At 29.6% G+C, this 20271-nt stretch overlaps 1 protein-coding gene across 5 annotated transcripts in view; it reads right to left on the bottom strand.

Annotated features, from left to right (window-relative positions):
- The window catches only part of LOC129958304 (solute carrier organic anion transporter family member 74D-like), a 165487-nt gene that overhangs the window by 17474 nt on the left and 127742 nt on the right, over nt 1–20271 (bottom strand). For all 5 annotated transcript variants that reach the window (XM_056070692.1, XM_056070695.1, XM_056070694.1 and 2 more), the window contains one exon: nt 18173–18412. In XM_056070692.1, coding sequence (XP_055926667.1) covers nt 18173–18412 — 240 coding nt within the window. The remainder of the gene's footprint in view (nt 1–18172; nt 18413–20271) is intronic.

Genomic DNA, 20271 nt, shown 5'->3' with positions numbered 1-20271 from the left:
ATGAAATAAATTCTACAGTTGAATGGCTCCGCTTAAAAAGGGATTTCTAGCAGTATGCATTCATTAAGAAATGGACTGTCGTTATTTAAGAAGAAATTCTTCAATTAAGGGATTACAAGTTATTTCTCTCATTTTAATGAAATAATTATACTATTTGATTGCTATAAACAAGGGAATAATTGTTTTGATACTATCTCTATAGTTGCTTATTTGGATAAATCTTATTTTGATTGTGATAAAGAAATTATTCAGAATTATTGACTTGAATTATCTCATATTAATATTGCAATCTAAGATGAAATACTAAAACCATTTAATATTCAAGAATAAATTTTCAATTAAATTCAATTTCAATTAAAAAAACGATTCAAGTTAAAAACGTCTATTTTGGAAAGAATTCTTTTTCAGTAATTACTTTTTAGCATTTAATGAAAAAGTTAAATAACTATTTAATGTTTTTACTTTCGTAAGCTGACTATTATGGAGTCATATTTCAATGAGAAAATCTTTAAAACAAGAATACCTTTTTCTTCCTTGAAACCCTGGAGCAATATTACATTTGTTAAGAGACAGGAAAGACAACTGATTTACGAAGTGAAGAAAGAAAATTGTCATAATGACTTTTAAAAGAACAATGAAATGACTTTGAAGTCGCATTTTGTAATAGATTAAATTGCCTTTTTTTTTTTCTTTAGTTGGAAACTTCTATTTTTTTTTCTTTCTAAAAAAAAGTAGCACAAATTCATAATAAAATGCTTATTTTGAATCGTGCCCTTCCAGGAGCTTGATTGCTTTAGAAAAAATAAAATGCAATAGAATTAGAATTCAAAATGATGGAAATTTTCGCAACGTAGTTTGCATTTAAGCTAATATCGCCAAAGGAATAATTTACAGTACTAGTAACATCTAGCAAATCAAAAAATATACTAATAACAATAACTAATAATGCTACTTTATTAAAATCTAATTCTTAAATCGGTTTTTGGAAAGACTAGTTTTCTTTAGACTGCATTATCTTTTGGATTTATAAAATTAAAAAGGGATAGTTCTTTATTCAGTTGTCAATCAGATTAACATTATATTCACTATCATGCAGACATATTTTAAATTGGATGATACGTATCCTCTTGATAAATCCGAGTTTTAAGTTCCGAGTCTTAGTTTTTAAATATTTTTAAATTCGTTTCTTTTCTTTTTTTCCCCCCAATGTTTACTTTTTGTTAAGCATATTTAAATAAGGATCGTAAATGGAATAAGTCTAAGAAGTTCAGGATTAGAACTCCAAGAATTTTCTTTTTACCAGCAATTATCACTAATTTAGAGAAGTAAATTTTTCCGAACCGCTTAACTCTAACCAAAACTGTGCCTACAATTCCTTTTTACCAATATCTTTATACATGAAGAAGTAAGTTTTTATTAGGCCAGAGATGTTAATACAATTTTATCTCATCCAAATTGAAAATTTAGGGTTGTCTGTAACGAATTACGCAACCATCAACAGTTTCTGTACATATCTCATCAGATGTTGTTTTTCTATGACCCGGAATATTACTCTATGGTAAAATACAATTTTTAGGTTGATTTAGTGCAGGATATTGTAAAATGCCCGATATTTTCAATGCCGTATAATCTAGTGACAATATTGTTGAGCATTTTGAGCTAATAAGTTTCCTTATTTCAAAGTCTTTTCTTTCAGAATATCGTTCTAGAAACAAATACATTTCTAGTTTTAATTTAAACCATCCTAGGATGATTTGATTAAGTTCAGGATCTTAAGGATCCTTAAAACTTTATTTTCACAAAATCTGTCGTTTCTGTTTATTGAGATCGCATACAGTGTTGCAGAAAGCATGTTTTGAAAACAAAATGGAATCGCAGGTGCAGACGTAATATGAGCGATCAAAAATATTGCCTTTATTCTTCGAAGAGACAGATGTTTTATTTTATGCTTTTTTAACAGACATTACAATAATAACAGGCAACCTATGGTCCGGTTAGAGATTCTATTTGGATTGCAGCAAATTTTAAAATTATTGTATAAATCATCACATCTCGATTCGAACCAGATTCCTTCATTACGTTAGTATTTAAGAATTCTTAAAACAATATTTATACGAGTATTTTGTCCTTACTGAATTATGTAATAAATTATATAGGGCACCAAAACATTTCCTTTCTGACCTGTTCCTAAAATAATTGTACATTCCATCATTGCACGATTCTCCACTACTTACACCATACTTCATTAAGAAGGGCTTAAAAATTTCCAAATCTTCAAGAAAAACAGCGCATTACATAGCGGTTCAATAAATTGCAAAAGAGAGATATTTCTATACTTTCCAATCCCAAATCCTTCTTTTCTGAAGCGGTGTCTTGACGAAATATAAATCTTTGACAGACACAACTATGGAGACAAAAATCTCAAAGGTCGCGCAGGAACACGTGATGTCGGCATTCATTTTAATGTGTAGTAGATAGGGGAAAAAAAAAAAAAAATGAAACACCTCAACATCTAGAAGCATCGATGATTAGAAATTCAATCGGATCCCGATTTCCAGTCTCAAAAAAGTGTTCGAAATGAATCATATGGTAAAACGTTTTTTTTTTTTTTTTTTTTTTTTTTTTTAACTATACATAAAGCTAAATTGGAAATAAAAAAAGATAGAACAAAATTTTTTCTTAATATTCGTTATATTTTCATCTATTTAAAAGGGCATAATTTAAATATAAAAAAGATATGAGAGTAAACAATTCTTTATAATTCTGAAAGTAATTTTTGAAAATTTTTTCTTTGCTTTATACGAATTGACATTGAAGTAATCCAACATACTCAATTTAAAATATTAAATTTGTGCACCATTTATGAACAAACCTGATGTTGGGTTGTATTTTATAATTTTACTCATGCGCTGTTCTTATCATTTTACGACGATTCAAAATTACAAGGATCGTCACGAAATAATAAGGGTGTTACTTCAAAATGGAACGCTAATATAACTAAAACGAAGTAAAAAAAAAAATACTATATTTCATTAGTTTCCAATATATGGCCTAGAATTACTCGGAGTATGGCAAATTAAAAGTTAATTTGAACTGAAAATATTTCTAGGTATATATTTCTAATGGCGTATATGCATCCATTTGTACATATTTGTATAATTAGACTTGTATGTCATTACTATTTTATGACAACGTTCATGAGTCGTGAAAAGCATAGAACTATCATTTTCCAGATTGCGTTACCTACAGATGTTAGTAGTAATAGAAAATAATTTATTAAAAACTGGTTCTACATAAGCATTATAAACTAATAATGTCTTACCATAAAATTTGAAGTCAGTGGTTTACCGCAAATTTGTGACAACTAATATAACTTTTATTACTCTAAAACTATTTCTTATGGAGTTTATGATCAGAATTTTTTCAATTGAACAGAATCTTCTAATTTCAAAAATAAACAGCTGCAAATATTCATAAAAAGAGCATCTTTCTTTCGTGAGCAATCCCATATTTTTTCCTGACATTTTTTTTTCCCAGCTCAGCTAAATAATAACGAAGCACTGGGGAAATTAATATAGAACCTGAGAATAGACTTTTATCATATAATGATTTTCATAATCCAGTGTTTACCATTCTTCAAAGATAATGAATCAGAACAAAATAAAATTGACAACGAAATTCAGATTGCTTTTATGCATCTGTCACATTTCATTTCAATGATTACAATATTTCATCATTTCGCTCTTGAAACGAAAACAAACAAAATTTTTCTTCCAGAGGGAAATCTTTAGTTCTTTAACCGAGAGAGAAAGAGTTTAAAGAAACAAAGCTCTGCTTGTCCTTGATATACCCTTACATGTCCAAGACCAGTCGGCTGAATGCAGCTGTTACAGTTGAACAGCGTGTTATCTCATTATGTATTCCATCATAGTCGTTGTAAAACTCCTACGTAAGTGTGACAGCCAGAGTTCTTGCATGCGCTAATATCATATGTCCCGTCGCAGGGGGTATGTATGTAACGAAATACAATGTTTCCTGAAATAGGTATTAAGGCTAGGGGTATTAATGAAAATAGCTTGCAGATCGAATTCTTAAACTAAATGTTAATTTTCTCTTTCTTCTTAAATAAAATTATTCATTAAAATTACTGAAAACGATTTTTAGCCAAAATTATTCTTCTATACTCGTTTTTGAATTTCCGTTGGATTATTTATTAATTAATAATATTTCTTCAAGAATTTCCTTGCATTTACAGTGATTTTCTACAAAAGGTTTCATTCTTCTCGATTTCTTAAAATTAAAGCTTTTTGTAGAGAAAACAAATTCTTTACATCTTAATTTCAAAAAAAAAAAAAAAAAAAATATCAATGTGCATTAACATTGATTTTTTGAAAAATTTCTCCATATTTTCATTCTTCATAATTTTCTGAAAATTAATCTTCTCCGTCCTGGAAACAACTATTTCAAATCTATTTAAAAATCATCAACAAATCATTATTTCTTTTTAATTTTTTTTTCTTCTTAAATAAAAATATTCGTTAAAACTACTGAAAACGATTTTCTAAAAACATTATTCTTCCGTTCTCGTTTTTTATTTTTGTTCGCATTTACAATGATTTCTTTCAAAATGTTTTGTTATTCACGATTTCTTAAAATTAAAGTTTTAAGCATAGAAAACAAATTCTTTACTTCTTAATTAAAAGAAAATACAATATATATTAACATTGATTTTTTTCAAAAATTTCTCCATATCTTGATTCTTCTTGATTTTGTTAAAACTAATCTTCCTCGTCCTGGAAATAATTGTTGGAAATTTATTTAAAAACCACCAACAAATTATTATTTCTTGTTTAATTTTCTCTTTCTTCTTAAATAAAATTATTTGTTGAAATTACTGAAAACGATTCTCCACCAAAATTATACCTCTGTCTAGTTTTTTTCTAATTTTATTTTTTTTTCGTCGGATTATTGGCCAATTAATAAGATTTCTTTAAAAATTCCATCGCATTTGCAATTATTTTTTTTTTTCAAAACGCTTTGCTCTTCTCAATTTCTTAAAGAAAAAGTTTTTTGCAGAGAAAAAAAATTTCTTTACATCTTAATTTCAAAAAATAAAAAAAAGCATTAATATTGATTTTTTTTTTTTGAAATTTTTTTTCCATATCTTAATTTTTTTTTTTCATTTTCTTAAAATTAATCTTTTTTCTCCTGGAAACAGTTCTTTGAAATTTATTTAAAAACCATCAACAATTTTCTTTGTTTTTGTTTAAAAGATTATAATATCCACTTTGTGATTCCTACGGAACTAGAACTGCTAGAGCAGTGAACGTAATATCTCTTATATTATATTTCCGGAAATGCGACGCTTGAGCAATTGCCAATTAAATTCGGATCAACCGAGAGCAATTACTCACACTTATTATTCAAAGCACTCTGATAGATTAGCCAAATGAAGAATCTTCACTAATTGGAAATCTCCAATTACATATGTTGAGTTGAGCATCTTCTGCTGATCACTTTCTTTTCTTTATCTTAAATTTGCTCTTTGGAGATTCTTTGCTTACACACTGACTTTCCAGGCAGAATTTCAGACTTTTTTTTTATCTATACTTTTCATTATTAAATTTATCTGCATGGGATAATAGAGAAGTCTTGTGCAATGAATTCCAGAATTATGTAACCTGAAATAGAAATTATAATTGTTATTTACGTATTTCAAACAACAAATTTCGCATTAAATTTATAAGATAATGTTGTACATTAATTAGTTTAATAGCTAATATTTTAACTAAGAGATACTATATAGCGTAGTTCTACCATATGAATAATATATTCTATGTAGGCAACAACAAAAAAATTATTTTACTTACCCTTTAAATTGCGTTCCGTAGCAGATTCTTTTCCAGGAAAATTCCGGATCGTTCTTTTATACTACTTTCCTTGCTATTTCTATGAGAAATTCTTTATGTTTTATGTAAACTGACCGAAATAGCAGCATTTCCCCCCTCTATTGTTAGCATTAAACGATCACATTGTAAGACCATACACGAATTTCGAAAAGTCCAAAAGGTTTAGCGCTATTTATTATGAAAGAATTCAGCATTTTGGTAAGTGGACTGACTATTTTAGACAAAGAACTCTTTTAATATTTAATTTTCTCCTATCATTTTAAGGGAAAAACTATTAACTTTGTGTCAATATTTATAAATGTTCAATTTTTCTTATGTCATTTTTGATAGGAAAAAATAAAAGTGTATGCAAAAATAAAATAAATCTTTGCATTTTTTTTTTGTGACATGCAAAAGCTAAGAACTTTTTATAAGAAATTCGGAAAGCAATAACCAAAGAAATTTGTAAAATCGAATTTATTAAAATAAAAAGTAAGAATTGCCATTTACAGCAAAAAGTATCAATCAAAAGAACGTTCAAGTAATGTTCAAGGAATAATTATAAATTACCTTGTACTATGCAAATATAAACAACTAGAAAAATATTTAAATGTTTTCGTTGGTATGGTTAAATTATGGAACGAAACAGAAGCATTATTTTTTATTTTGTTAATTTCGAAGAAGACGGTGAAGTAATATAAGTTTCGCTCATTGTGGATCAGCCACTGAACGCGAATTTCTGATCGGAATAAGCAAGTTTTGCATGTAAATGGGAAGGAAAAGAAAAATATTATTTGAGACCAGAATGAAAATGGAATTAATACTAAGATCAGAAAAATAAAATAAAATTGTAACAGTCATTCTATACGGAACAAGTCTTGAGAGAATGAATGTGGTAGCATTGTTAAAAGAATACAAGGAGGTATAGGTGTTGGAGGTATTCATTTTAAACAAATATTTATGTACTTAATTTTAAATAATAAAGAATCTTTTTTAAATTTAATAAATAAGCTATCATTTTCTGACTTTGTCCTTTTAATAATCTTTCGTGATATGTATATTATCCCTGAAAATTATAAAACTAAAATCTCGCTCAAACATCGATCAGAGGTACAGAAAAATAGTCGAAGTCAATAAATTTATCTTTTATTGTATTTCACCAAATTTTACAGGTAAAAGTATGAAATTTTGCTTTTTTATAATGTACGAAAACATTTTTCTCATTGACACTTTCCTGTTATGGGGGCGGTATAAAAATTAAATTTTTTAAAACTTTTTATTACCCTTCTCTACAGAAGCCAAAGTATTTTCATGCATTTGAACACATCATTTGACGAAATTTTGCAATTGGAAGTGTATGTCTAATTGCAATAAGTAAGGAAATAAACGATTGTTCTCCATGGCCCATTAATTCTTACATTTAAGAATTAATGGGAACTTTTTTTTTATTATTTGTTTTAAAATATTTTCAGCTCTTCTTGACTTAGGAGATTACGGAAAAAATAAAAAAGAAAAAAAAGCATAATTTTTTTAAAAAAATTTAAATTATTTTAAAACTTGATAACATTTACTTTTTTTAATGAAAAAAGTAAATGTAATCAAAATAATTTCAATTTAATTTAATTTAATTAATTAATTTCATTAATTCAATAATTTTAATTTCATTTTAAAATACTTATTTTGAAAAAAAAAATGGTACGCATACATGCAAAAGCTGAATAAATAAATGATTTTTTACACTTTTGGTAATAATACATGTATTAAGTATTGAAGACAATACGATTAGCAAAGAAAAAGCAATAATGTATTGCTCTTTTGCAGCTTCTCAATAAAAAGAAATGTCTATATAGGTTAGAATATAGTAAGTATTTTCAAAAACTTGATCTTACAAAAATGTTACCATAGTTTGAATTAACAGCACACAATATATTTTACAAAGTTATTTAAAATTTAATAAGAGTTAATTAATTTATGTCATAAACGGAGAAATCGAACAACAAAATTGACTAAGAAAATTCATGGTTAGTAATAATTTTATTTTCATTGGAGCAAATGCAAACGAAGTACCTATGGAAACAGATATCAATCAATAATGTTCATCAATAGATTTAAAAATTCAAGAACTTTCAAGGTTAAAATTCTCGATCGAACAACTAAAAAAATACCTCGAGACAATAAAATGTTAGCGGTATTATGCTAAGAAGAAGGAATTCACGATAATTTTTTCACTTGAATCGGGTTTTAGTTCTTCTATTCTAATGCGTGTCTGGGAAAGTAGTAACAGAATTGGGAAAGTAGCGCATTGTGTTAAGGCGGACGAATGCATATAAATAAAAAATCAATATGAGTCTGCGAAGAAAGGTACAATAAAGACCTGCTGCTACGTCTTTCAAGGTATTGCATTCATCCTTCGTTCCACGCGAAAGAGAACGAAACGCACGTAATAATTACTTTACGTACGTTCGAAACAATAATAGAAGATATTATGAGAAGAAAGAGTCAAGCGTTCCTTTGAAGTTCTAGAAGGCATTTTCTCCCCCCTCCCCCATTTTTGAAATTCAAAAGTGGGAATGTGTTATAAGTCATCAGACTGATTTTGTTTTGTTTTTTTCGCACACAAGCTAAACCTAATTTATATTTTATTTATAATACATATTAATTCTACAAGAAGTTTAAATAAAAATAAAGGTTCTTTGAGCTTTATTAATTTAATTGACGCCTTGTTTTAATATTTTACGCTAGTTTATTCGTGGTTAATCATTCAAGTCGCATAATATCAGTTTCGAATGCACCATAACGCACTATGAGCCCCACATGTTGCTTTTGAAATAAAAGCTCTTTGAGCTTTATTATTTTATTGGAATATAGACGCCTTGTTTTAATATTTTACGCTAGTTTATTCGTGGTTAATTTTACATCATTCAAGTCGCATAATATCAGTTTCGAATGCCCCATAACGCACTATGCGCCCCAAATGTTGCTTTTGAAATAAAAGTTCTTTGAGCTTTATTATTTTATTGGAATATAGACACCTTGTTTTAATATTTTAAGCTAGTTTATTCGTGGTTAATTTTACATCATTCAAGTCGCATAATATCAGTTTCGAATGCACCATAACGCACTATGCGCCCCAAATGTTGCTTTTGAAATAAAAGTTCTTTGAGCTTTATTAATTTAATTGAAATTTAGACGCCTTGTTTTAATATTTTACGCTAGTTTATTCGTGGTTAATTTTACATCATTCAAGCCGCATAATATTAGTTTCGAATGCACCATAACGCACTATTCGCCCCAAATGTTGCTTTTGAAATAAAAGTTCTTTGAGCTTTATTAATTTAATTGAAATATAGACGCCTTGTTTTAATATTTTAAGCTAGTTTATTCGTGGTTAATTTTACATCATTCAAGTCGCATAATATCAGTTTCGAATGCACCATAACGCACTATGCGCCCCAAATGTTGCTTTTGAAATAAAAGTTCTTTGAGCTTTATTAATTTAATTGAAATTTAGACGCCTTGTTTTAATATTTTACGCTAGTTTATTCGTGGTTAATTTTACATCATTCAAGCCGCATAATATTAGTTTCGAATGCACCATAACGCACTATTCGCCCCAAATGTTGCTTTTGAAATAAAAGTTCTTTGAGCTTTATTAATTTAATTGAAATATAGACGCCTTGTTTTAATATTTTAAGCTAGTTTATTCGTGGTTAATTTTACATCATTCAAGTCGCATAATATTAGTTTCGAATGCACCATAACGCACTATTCGCCCCAAATGTTGCTTTTGAAATAAAAGTTCTTTGAGCTTTATTAATTTAATTGAAATATAGACGCCTTGTTTTAATATTTTAAGCTAGTTTATTCGTGGTTAATTTTACATCATTCAAGTCGCATAATATCAGATTAGAGTGCACCATAAAGCACTATGCGCCTCAAATGTTGCTTTTGGGGAAGTTGGCCAAATCTGGATATTGTGCTATCAAAAGTCACTCACTGATTCGCGAATCATATTGAAAGACTTCAGACTCTCCGTTTATATAGTAAAAGAGACATATAAGCAAGGCAGTTTAATATTTTAGGCTTAATCATTGGTGTGTTCAGTGAAAGATAGGAGTAAAGCTGATGAACCTAATAGACCTCTTTAAGCAGTTCATAATAATAATAATAATCCGGATATTGATCTTTATTCTGAAACTAATGAACACTATAACTGCAAAAATATATTCTTTATAAGTATGTGAAATATTTCTTCATGTAATGGGTTTTCTCTAGATTTATATTTCAGCAAACACCATTTTTAAAAAGTAGCAATGCTCGATTTCGAATACGTATCGAAATTCTCCAGATTTAATAGCCCGAATGACATATAAAATTTTGTAATTCCTATATTAACAATGTTTCCTTTTATTAAATATGTTCAAAATATAACGAATTTTTACAATAACTATTATTACACTTTAAAATACCCAATAAGCAAGGCAAAAATCATGCATTTTTAAAAATTTGGAAGTATATTTTGAATTTTTTTATTTTTTAAATTCGCAGGTTAAATAATTTTTTTTTGAATAGAAACTCACAAAAACTTGAATGCCAATCGAAGGGTCCACATACGAAAGCCTAAAACATCACTGCTACACATTTCATTCTTCACCGTTAAATAGTTTGTAGCAATAACCAAAAGTATTCAGAAAAGCATTATTTTCACAATTTGTGGATGGGAAAATGACGGTTATCATTAAAATGGAACAAAAGATAGAGCATGTCTTCCATCTTTGTTTTATAAATATTTTTTTATTAAAATAATTATCAAAGCGATAGGGAAAAAAAAATACATACATGCAACAGATTTTACTACAATTACATATCAAATAAAGTTCCGGTTGTGACAAATAGTAACCGATTACAATTGTAGAAATTACTTGTGAGAACTTTAATTAATGGAAAAAGGGAAGAAGAGAAATTCTGTAAAAAAGTAAAAATTTCTACAGCGTGAAATATATGAATAAATAAAAGTTACGCAAATATAAAAACGTAGATGACCCCTTATGCGAATTCAATTTACATAGTTTTAAAGAGGGCAAACTGAATATTAATTTTTCCTTGAATTTCATTTCTATAGATTATGAGTAATGATAGGTTCCCGAATAATATCTTATTTTAGAAATAAAGCTTAGTTAAATTTCTCGAGATTTGTGTTTTAATAAATGCTCAAACGGAGAATCGTCAATATAATTAACATATAACGTGGTTATTCTCTCAAATGCTTATACTCAGAACTTTTATTAAATATGTGCTTTAAAGCGGTGTGGGTTTTATTTGTACGTTCAGATTTCCATTTTTTTTCGTATGTAAATTATTAGATCTTAAGAAATAACGAATATTTTCGAACTTAAAAGGTATAAAATGATTGAATTAAATGAGAAAATTTTTAACTAGAAGAAACACTGAACTGCTGTAAGAATGCCTCTCGTAACGTGATATTGTTGCGTGCGTTAGGCAATCTCTTTGCAGTTTCATAAACGAATTCGTGACAGTTTTAAACAGATGATAGTTCTAGTTGCCAGAAACATAATGAATTCTTTACGAAGAGAAATAAACACACTAAAATCGTTAAATAAAATTTTCTTCCTTGATGTATCTTCAAACCGCGTTTATTACTATTATCTTGCAATTCATTCAAATGATAGTAAGTTTTATCCCCTTGTAATTAAACTAAAAAGCAAGAAATAGAATGTAGCAGCCAATTAAATTAAGTTTTCTGATTGATTAAGGTTAAGTCGCGAATGCATTGTAATAGAAGAGAATTTGGCAGATATTGAAGAAAGTGGCTGAGGGAAATATATTAAATTAGTTAGCATTTTATTAATAATAGCGATTAAATTAGTACAAAGTTTGGATTTTAATTATCTTGCCTTTTATAAAATAAATCAATACGGTGAAATATAAATTTAATTACTTTTTTAACAATCTTTAGGCAATTTCTATTCGCCCCGTGATGTGGTAGCAGACAAACGCACAAAAAGAAAACGAGAGTGGCTTCCATTGGATCTGCTTTATAGAAAATATACAATGAATTGGGCAAGATTCCAGAATTCAGAATTATGCAGGATATAAAACTTTGCAGACCGTCTCACTAACTGTCGTCGGGACCATCATTGGTTACAGACGAATGAAGGGAAAGGATAGTATAACTTTCAAGACTTTTTTTTTATGACGTGAATTCTTTGAGATTGATCCTATGGTTAAGTGCAGCTTAAAATTCCGAAAAATAACTTTTCTTCCAGACAACGTAATGTGATATATTATTTTTAAAGTAAATATTAAATGTCTGTTGCACTTTGGCCAAACTTGGTCTTTGAAAGTTCAATTGATCAAGCTATATATAATATGGACTCTGCAACAGAAAATACATGGGATCTATAATCATTCGTTGCTTCAAAGAGCAGATTAATAGGCATAACAACTTTTGTCTGATTTAAAATTATGCATTTCAGAACTTTGCAACATACTGAGTGTAATGCATTAATACATTTGGTCGTATAATGTGCGCCTGTATAATACATGAGACGGATAAAGCGAAAATATATATGGTCAGATTCCCTAAATTTGAAGGAAGAAAAATCTTCATATATAAATATATCAAGAATTTATTTCCTTTAGCCTATCCTTGCTTGGAAGGTAAAGAAAAACGACACTTGCGACACGATATTTTTAAAAAAATTACTGGATATTTCCTAACAACAAAAACGTTTCGCAAAGGGAGATAAATTATTCATTGAAGTTCGCTGAAAAATTCGACAAGAAATAAATATTATTATTTGTATTCTTCTAATTTTTAGAATCATTCAAGACGGTCATTAATTACTACCACATAATTAAAATAAAACCGCACTCAAATGCATGCATAATGCATTTAACTACCTGATAGTTGCCATATAATTAATCCATCAAAATAATAGTGATCAAAGTGTTTTAAGTTAGTAAGACAGCTGTAAAAGTTACAGAAATTAAGCAAAAAGAAGGGTGAAACAGTGTTTGTAGTACGAATAAATACATAGATTATAATTAACATTATTTATTGAATGGAATGCAATCAGTTCAGAATTTTTAAAAAAATTGATCAACTGATTTCAGTCACAGATTATATCAAAACAGAAAAATAAAGCAAAGTATGTGAAAAATAAGTTGAATAATCATTAATTAAAAAAAAAAAAAGGAAAATGAAAACGAAAAAAAAGAAAACACAGGTGCACCTTTATTAATCTTACTTAGAATTGCGCAAGGATTCCATTTTCATTCATGATACGGCCTCCTTTCATTGAATTAAATAATCGTAGATATTCAATTGAAGTTTATGCTTTAATGTGTCAGAAAAACTGAAAAACCTATTCATGAATATCAATATCCAATTACAATTACTAAATTAATAATATTTAATTAAATTAGAATGACTAAATTAAAGATTACAATTGCTTTAAAAAAAGGGAAAATACACTGAATTCTTTTGATTTCAAGAATATTTCATAATTCTCTATTTTTAACTTAAAATCAGTCAGCAGTAAAAATAAAAACTAATGGAAAGAAAAATGTTTTCGTCGGTTATTTAACGAGGTTATTAATTCATCATCTGATATAGATGTATTTCGGATATCCGTCTTTCAAAACGGTTATCTATCATATTTTTTAAGTCTTATCGGAGTTAACAGATTTTATAATGAATTTTTTCGCTTCTCTATTATCTCATGAATGTTAAAATATTTCGTATCTAATGGCAAAGTTCACATTTAGCAAAGAGCATCAGAGCAATATTTTGGCACATTTTAACGTTTTAACATTAGCACATTTTATCGATTTTTAACGTTCTATTGTCAAGGTATGACTTATAATGTAACATTTATATGTTATCTAAATTTTTTTTAAATATTTATATCTAAAGATTCTAGGTTTTGTAGGCTCAATGTTAGGAAATAACTGGACCAAACTCTTCGCCAAAACTCTTATGATGATTTGTCATTTTTCAATGTGCACTTCTCAACAGCGCAAACGATTTCATAAATTTTTCACTATCTGAAATAATGGAATTGTATAAAAACCCAACATCACAGAATAAGAGATTCAAAGATCTGTTCTTGTTTAAATCCAAAATCCTTGGAAGTTTTGTATTGTACAGAAAACATTAGCATGACTGTAGAAAATAAAAATCATTGCTTTCTCGATACTATTTTTACTTATTCTATAAGGCATATCACAAATACGACTCATAACACAAAGAAAGAAACGGCATTTGAACACCTGGAAAATTCAAAAACAAGACAGCCACAATGGACTGAATGTCTGTAAACTGAATCACAAAATCTCCTTGAATGAAAAGCTTATAAAAATTATGACATTTATGAGTGAAATCGGAAACTCTCGATTGGATTTTTTTCCCCTTTCAAATAAACGAAAACGTGAATGCAAAGAAAATCTCATAGTATTTTTAAGTTATTTCTTAAGATTTGTGGAAGACTCTTTCAATTGAAGTGGTAATATGTATCAAAAGCTTAACTTATTAATCCCCTTGCTCAAGATGCTATATCTCTTCAGTTATTGTGAGTATTTCCAGGAATGGTAAAATTATCGTGAGCATTTCTAGAACTTCGTTGAAATAAAAAAAAAAAGTGTTCAATCGATAAAAAGGTCTCAGTTTTTCTGCCACATGAGGGGAGGACAGTAAAATATTATATGATTTAACAAAAATGCACTTACCTATTAATGTTTTTGTTTTAGTTTCCTAGTAGAAACATTTAAATTGACAAACAAAAAATAAGGGGGGAAACACACACACACACAATAAAATAAAGGAATGAAAAAATAGCGATACATTTGTTTAACAAATTTCTTTGCAATTTTCAATATTTAGTTTGGTCCAAAGCTATTATTACTCATATTGTTGTTCATTTGATAAATATATATGATATAGGCCGGGATAGCCTGGTTGGTAGAGCGTCGGATTCGCGTCCCTTAGGTTGCTTGCTTCCTAGGTCCGCGTGCTTGGTGGCGCGTTAAATCTGTCGTGGTCACAAAGTCCTCCATGTCGAGAGTAATACCACTGGGGGGGGGTACTAGATCAGGGGTGATCGTTCTCTGATTCAGGTCTAAATTACGATCTGTGTTTGAGTGAATGAAATGCATGAATGAAGTCCACCACGTAAAAAGGGTTGTGACGTGTGTGTAGCTAAGTCGTTCTCTTGACCCTAGATGGCGCTACTATAGAAACAAGAGGTGCTCCCCCCCAGGCTTAAATCCGCTGTCTTCGAACAGCGGGCTTGCCTATGGCAAGTGCCATAAGAAACAACAACAACATATATATAATATAATAATTACGTACGCTTTGTACATTCTTTTAAATAACTGAGTTATAATGTTTTTCATTTATTCGATATCTAAGTGATTTATATAGAGAATACAGAAATGACTGTAACTATCTTAATATTTTAACTAAAATAGTTGTTAGATTTCAGAGATTGTGGCCCATCGAGGACATAGACTCCATCCTTCCACCACCATCATTGTTATAATTGTAAACTATACAATAAATTGTTAAACCAGTGCCAAAAAATTGTACCGATGGGCTAAATAAAGCAAAATGCGCCATGAATGCAATTCTCTATTACTTTTATTTCTCCACATATCACTTTCCATTTAATTTCGCTTTGGTTCCACCGTGGGTTGTGCAAAAGGACAAGAAGTTGTTATATAAGTAAGCAGACCCGCGGATCTCTATGGCGATAGAATAACGGTGTTATGGTTGATAAATGGTTCCATCGGGGTCATCAATTTGAGGGTTTCATGCATGAGACGCTTGTTATGCTTGTTTTACTGGTTCTCAGGGAAAAATTCTGTTCGTGGTGGTCAGATCATTCAGTTTGCAGCATGTTTATGCATTAGACAGTGGTAACCTTGCACCCCTCAAGGGACAATACGAGTAAGTGGATGAGAATTGGTTCAACCCAATATGCCAATGCTCGTTTCCTCGGGAGTTGAAATAATAATGCTGTGGTTATATCGGCCACATATGCGATGGAGGAACCTACTGGATAAAACAGGAATTGGTGCATGAAGCAGTGATAGCTATTTTGTAACTGACCATAGTACCCAGTTATTATAGTAGTGAGTAATCCGTATGCTAAGATAGGGCTTATTTTAATGTCCCCATGCTTTAATAATCGAGACAATGAACATCATTTTTTAAATTTACGTCACCAATTAACGAATTTATTTTAATATCATTTTAAAATGGCCTTTTCGAGAATGTTTTGGATTGTAATATGTCTTACTGAGTAGCTTTTAAATGTAATATTTCCTACATACTACTTTTCATTCCAACTATTACATAAATTAAGTAACGACCTTTTCCCCCTTTTCTCATTGGGTTTTTAACGTAGGAAGATAAATTGAAGTCCAACAACGGTTAAGAAAATAAGTTACAATATTTCATCTGGAATATATTCACGATAAACTTGGGTGTGGTAAAGATGTTAAGCACATTTATTATTAGCCACTATACAGAAAGAAAGAAGAAGAAACATATTGTCCTTCGCAGAATCTAACATTAAAAACGTGTAGGGGGAGAGAAAAAAAGAAGAAACATATTGTCCTTCACAGAATCTAACATTTAAAAAATGTAGGGGGGATAAAAAAAGCAAGAAAAAGAATCCAAATGGACATAAAGCTGAACTCCGCATAGAACTACTGTTAATCTCTAGAATGAAAGACAAGAATCACAAAGGTCGACTTTACCAGACAAGGGAAAAACCAGATGAAAAAAATGTGTGAAAGTGTACATTAAAGCTTTATTTGTCATTTTAATAGCACGCTTAGTTGAGCGAAATAACGAATAAATATTTTTTCACCCCTTGCGGGTTTGCTCCTACTAACACATAAAACGGTACGATGCCCAGCACTAAGAAAACACGAAGCCCAGAGTGAGCGCTTACTAAGAAATATTTCAATTAATTTTGCGAAAATAATCTTTGTCACCACAGAAGCGGATCTAATCTGGCGGCTTTGTCAGCCGCATAGTTATTTGTTTAATAAAGAGTTGGAGGCATAAAATGAAAGTTAAGAAGAGAGGTGGAGTGGAATTTATTCTTTTGGTGAGTTAATGAATTAGAATATAATATGATGGAATGTGGCCGAGGAGGATTTTCGTACATAATAAATTTCTTTGAAGACTCGATGTAACAATATTGCATAACATTGGACAAAGGAGAAAAAAATTGAATTGAAAAATATCCATGAACAAATTAAATGGAAAAATATTTATGGAAAAAGATATTACGAAAAAGATTAATAAAAGAACTATTAAAGAAAACACCAATGCCTTTTAGAAAAATTAGGAGGAAAAAAAAATACATTCACTAGAAAAAACGATACAATTTCTTTCATATTAATTTAAAGTTATTAAAGATTCTATATCATTGATGGGAAATTACGGCCCACTAATAGGTTCTGTCCTGTCCACTGCAGATTTTGAAACAATGCCTTAATTTAAAATGATGGGATAATGAATGCATTCCAATTGGAGCCAGATTATGAGGAAGTTTTAGAAATATGCAGTCACAGTTGCATTCATCGAATTAATATTAAAGAATATTTAAAATAATTTTTTTTCAGTAGTCAGTGATTCTTATAATAAATTAAATTGGCTCATCATTTTTTCTAGGCAGTTCCTATTAAAGTAGCGCATCTCTGCATTTTTACAACACAACATCTACACAACATTTTTTTTACAGCAGAACTACTGTTATATTTTCCATAAATTTGTGATAAAATGAGCCACGCTTTGCCTAGAATCATCACCATTGAGAGAAAGAAAGTAAGAAAGGGGGGAAAATCAAGAGTCCTGGAGTTAAGATACTAAAAATGTTATTTTGTGTCTAATTTTGAAATCTTTCACCAAGTAAGAAAGGCAGACAATAAAATCGTGGGATTAATGCTGAAATGAGTTACAAAGAAATAAGTTGTCCCAAGAAAACCATAAATGAAATTTTTTAAATGTAATTTTTAGTTTTAACTTGAATGAAAGTATCCCAATCGTTTACAACAGTTACCCAATCATAGCACGTAATGAAGCACCCCAAATAGTAATTTTTTATGCACTTACCCATAATTCGCCACTTTTGCAGGTGACAAATAAAAAAAAATATTCTCTTACATTGTATTCCAGGTCCATCGTACCATTCTGTAAATCAATAGCTACAAAACAGTTTTATCAAAGTTGACTGAGATGGACTTACCTTTTAGGCTGGGTTTCTTGTTTGACGGTTTCTTAGGCATAATAGAAGGTGGTTGGTGTCGCAGATGCTTGGGACAGACAACTCCATTGTTCCGGTTTCTAAGTGCGGCTTGAGGTGGTAAGTTTCGAGGAAATCCCATCATTGGGAAGGAAGTAAGAATCAAAGCTGCTCCGACAATGAAGACACCAAGCCACCAAGCACCGATCCATTGGGGGTCATCAGAAGTGATTCCAGGATTGGCTACAAAAAGACGCATGAGAGGATCCATCACATTCTGTACTATTATTAATAACAACAAGAATGGATAATTAATTAATACATCAGTGGCGTAGTGAAGGATGGTTAGGGATAATATTGATGCCCCGATCATCAGTCATAGGGGTTGTTATCAAGATAAAATGTCACTTATGTCATATTTTATAGCAAAATGTGATTTTTATAGCACGACCTCTTTTTTTAACATGATGCAATGCAACGGTTGCTGTGTACTCTTTCTAGGACAACAAAGGGCGAAAACACCATGTGTACCAGGTGCCTTTTATCCTGGCTACGCCACTGAGAAAAGTAACGTAAGCAAAAAAAAAAAAAAAAAAAAAAAAAAAAAAACTGATAACTTTATTCAAATTTTAAATAAACTTAAATCCTGACTGTAAGCACACATTTAACATGCATTAAAAGATTAATACTTAGTGATCTCGATAAAATGTGAGAGGGATTGCATTTATATAAGACTCGAATTTTAATATAATAAAACTTCAGACAAATGCAGACACAAAAACGCAAGAAAATTCAGTATTCTACAGAAATGAAAGAAGGAAAAAAAGCCCTTGTTTCCATTTTCGTAAATTTCATTATGTTTTAAAACATCAGACCATCGCTTCGAGCTCTCTTTTATAGATTATGCATATTTATATTCTCAATAATAAAAATATTTAACTTATTGAAAGGCATTTTTTAAAAATGCGAAGTTCTCTCTGTATAAAAGTACCAGTTAGATTGTATAAAAATATTGTTTTGAATATTCAGCGTGGATAGGATATGAATTAAATATCGAATTTTGCTGATTGGACGGATACACATTTAAATACTTTCCACTATAATAAATATTTAAAATTCATAATCGGAGAAAAGGGTACGTTACTGTATGAATTCTAAGTAACTGAAAACTGGAGATGATCCAAGAAATGATTTGCAGTGTAATATCGATTCATTAGACCTAGTTCAAAATCGTTAAAGCGGCTTTCTTCATATGCAATATTAATTTCAAGGTCACATTGTCTGTTTTATTGTCTTAAAAATTCTTTTTGAATAATGAATTTAAAAAACTAAAGTAAAAATTTAAAAAAAAAAGTCTGAATGTAAAAAAGTCAAATTTTTAACATAAGAGTTTATTTATATACTGCGCTAGAAATCGTTGAGCCCTAAAAGCGCATTTTTAAATAATCATTTAATAATGTGTTATTAAATCATTGCATTATTATTAATCATTTAATAAACATTACATAATTGCAAATTCTCATGCCCTTATAAGTTCTGAAAATGGAAGTAAAATATAAAGTTCACAAATTTTGTAGAAAAACCCACGCAAGGGAAAACCGAAGAGGCAAATGATTACATTGCTTCAAACTTTATTAGCTCAAAAACTTTTCTTTTCAATTGATGTAGCAGAAGAAAATCATAAAACAGCTACATCTAACTCAAGTCAAATGTCAACGAGTCAAATGCCTTCCGCCCAATTTCGAGCCACGCAAAGTTAGGTAATTTCAAAGGTTACGCCAAACTCTTGGCTACAAACATTTTGTTGTTTCGTAAAACAGCAACAACAACAACAAAAAGAAGGATAATTGATGAGAAAGTGTTCGGCGCAGACCTGGTTGCTCTTTTCTTACAAAATCCAATCTGAAGGTCGGAAATAAATGGGTTAGTAAAAATGAATGGTTATAATGTTCAGTCTTGTTGGAAGAGTGCGACTGACAGCAGACACAAAATAGAAAATTCGAGAGAAATGTAATGAAAATTCAGAATTTCATCTTTCATCATCATAACTTTAAGAAATAAGATGGGTGTTTCCATAGCAACGATAATAACTAATAACAACT

The sequence above is a fragment of the Argiope bruennichi genome, chromosome X1 (assembly GCF_947563725.1).
Source record: "Argiope bruennichi chromosome X1, qqArgBrue1.1, whole genome shotgun sequence".
NCBI lineage: Eukaryota > Metazoa > Arthropoda > Arachnida > Araneae > Araneidae > Argiope > Argiope bruennichi.
This window is presented reverse-complemented; position numbering and strand designations above follow the sequence as displayed.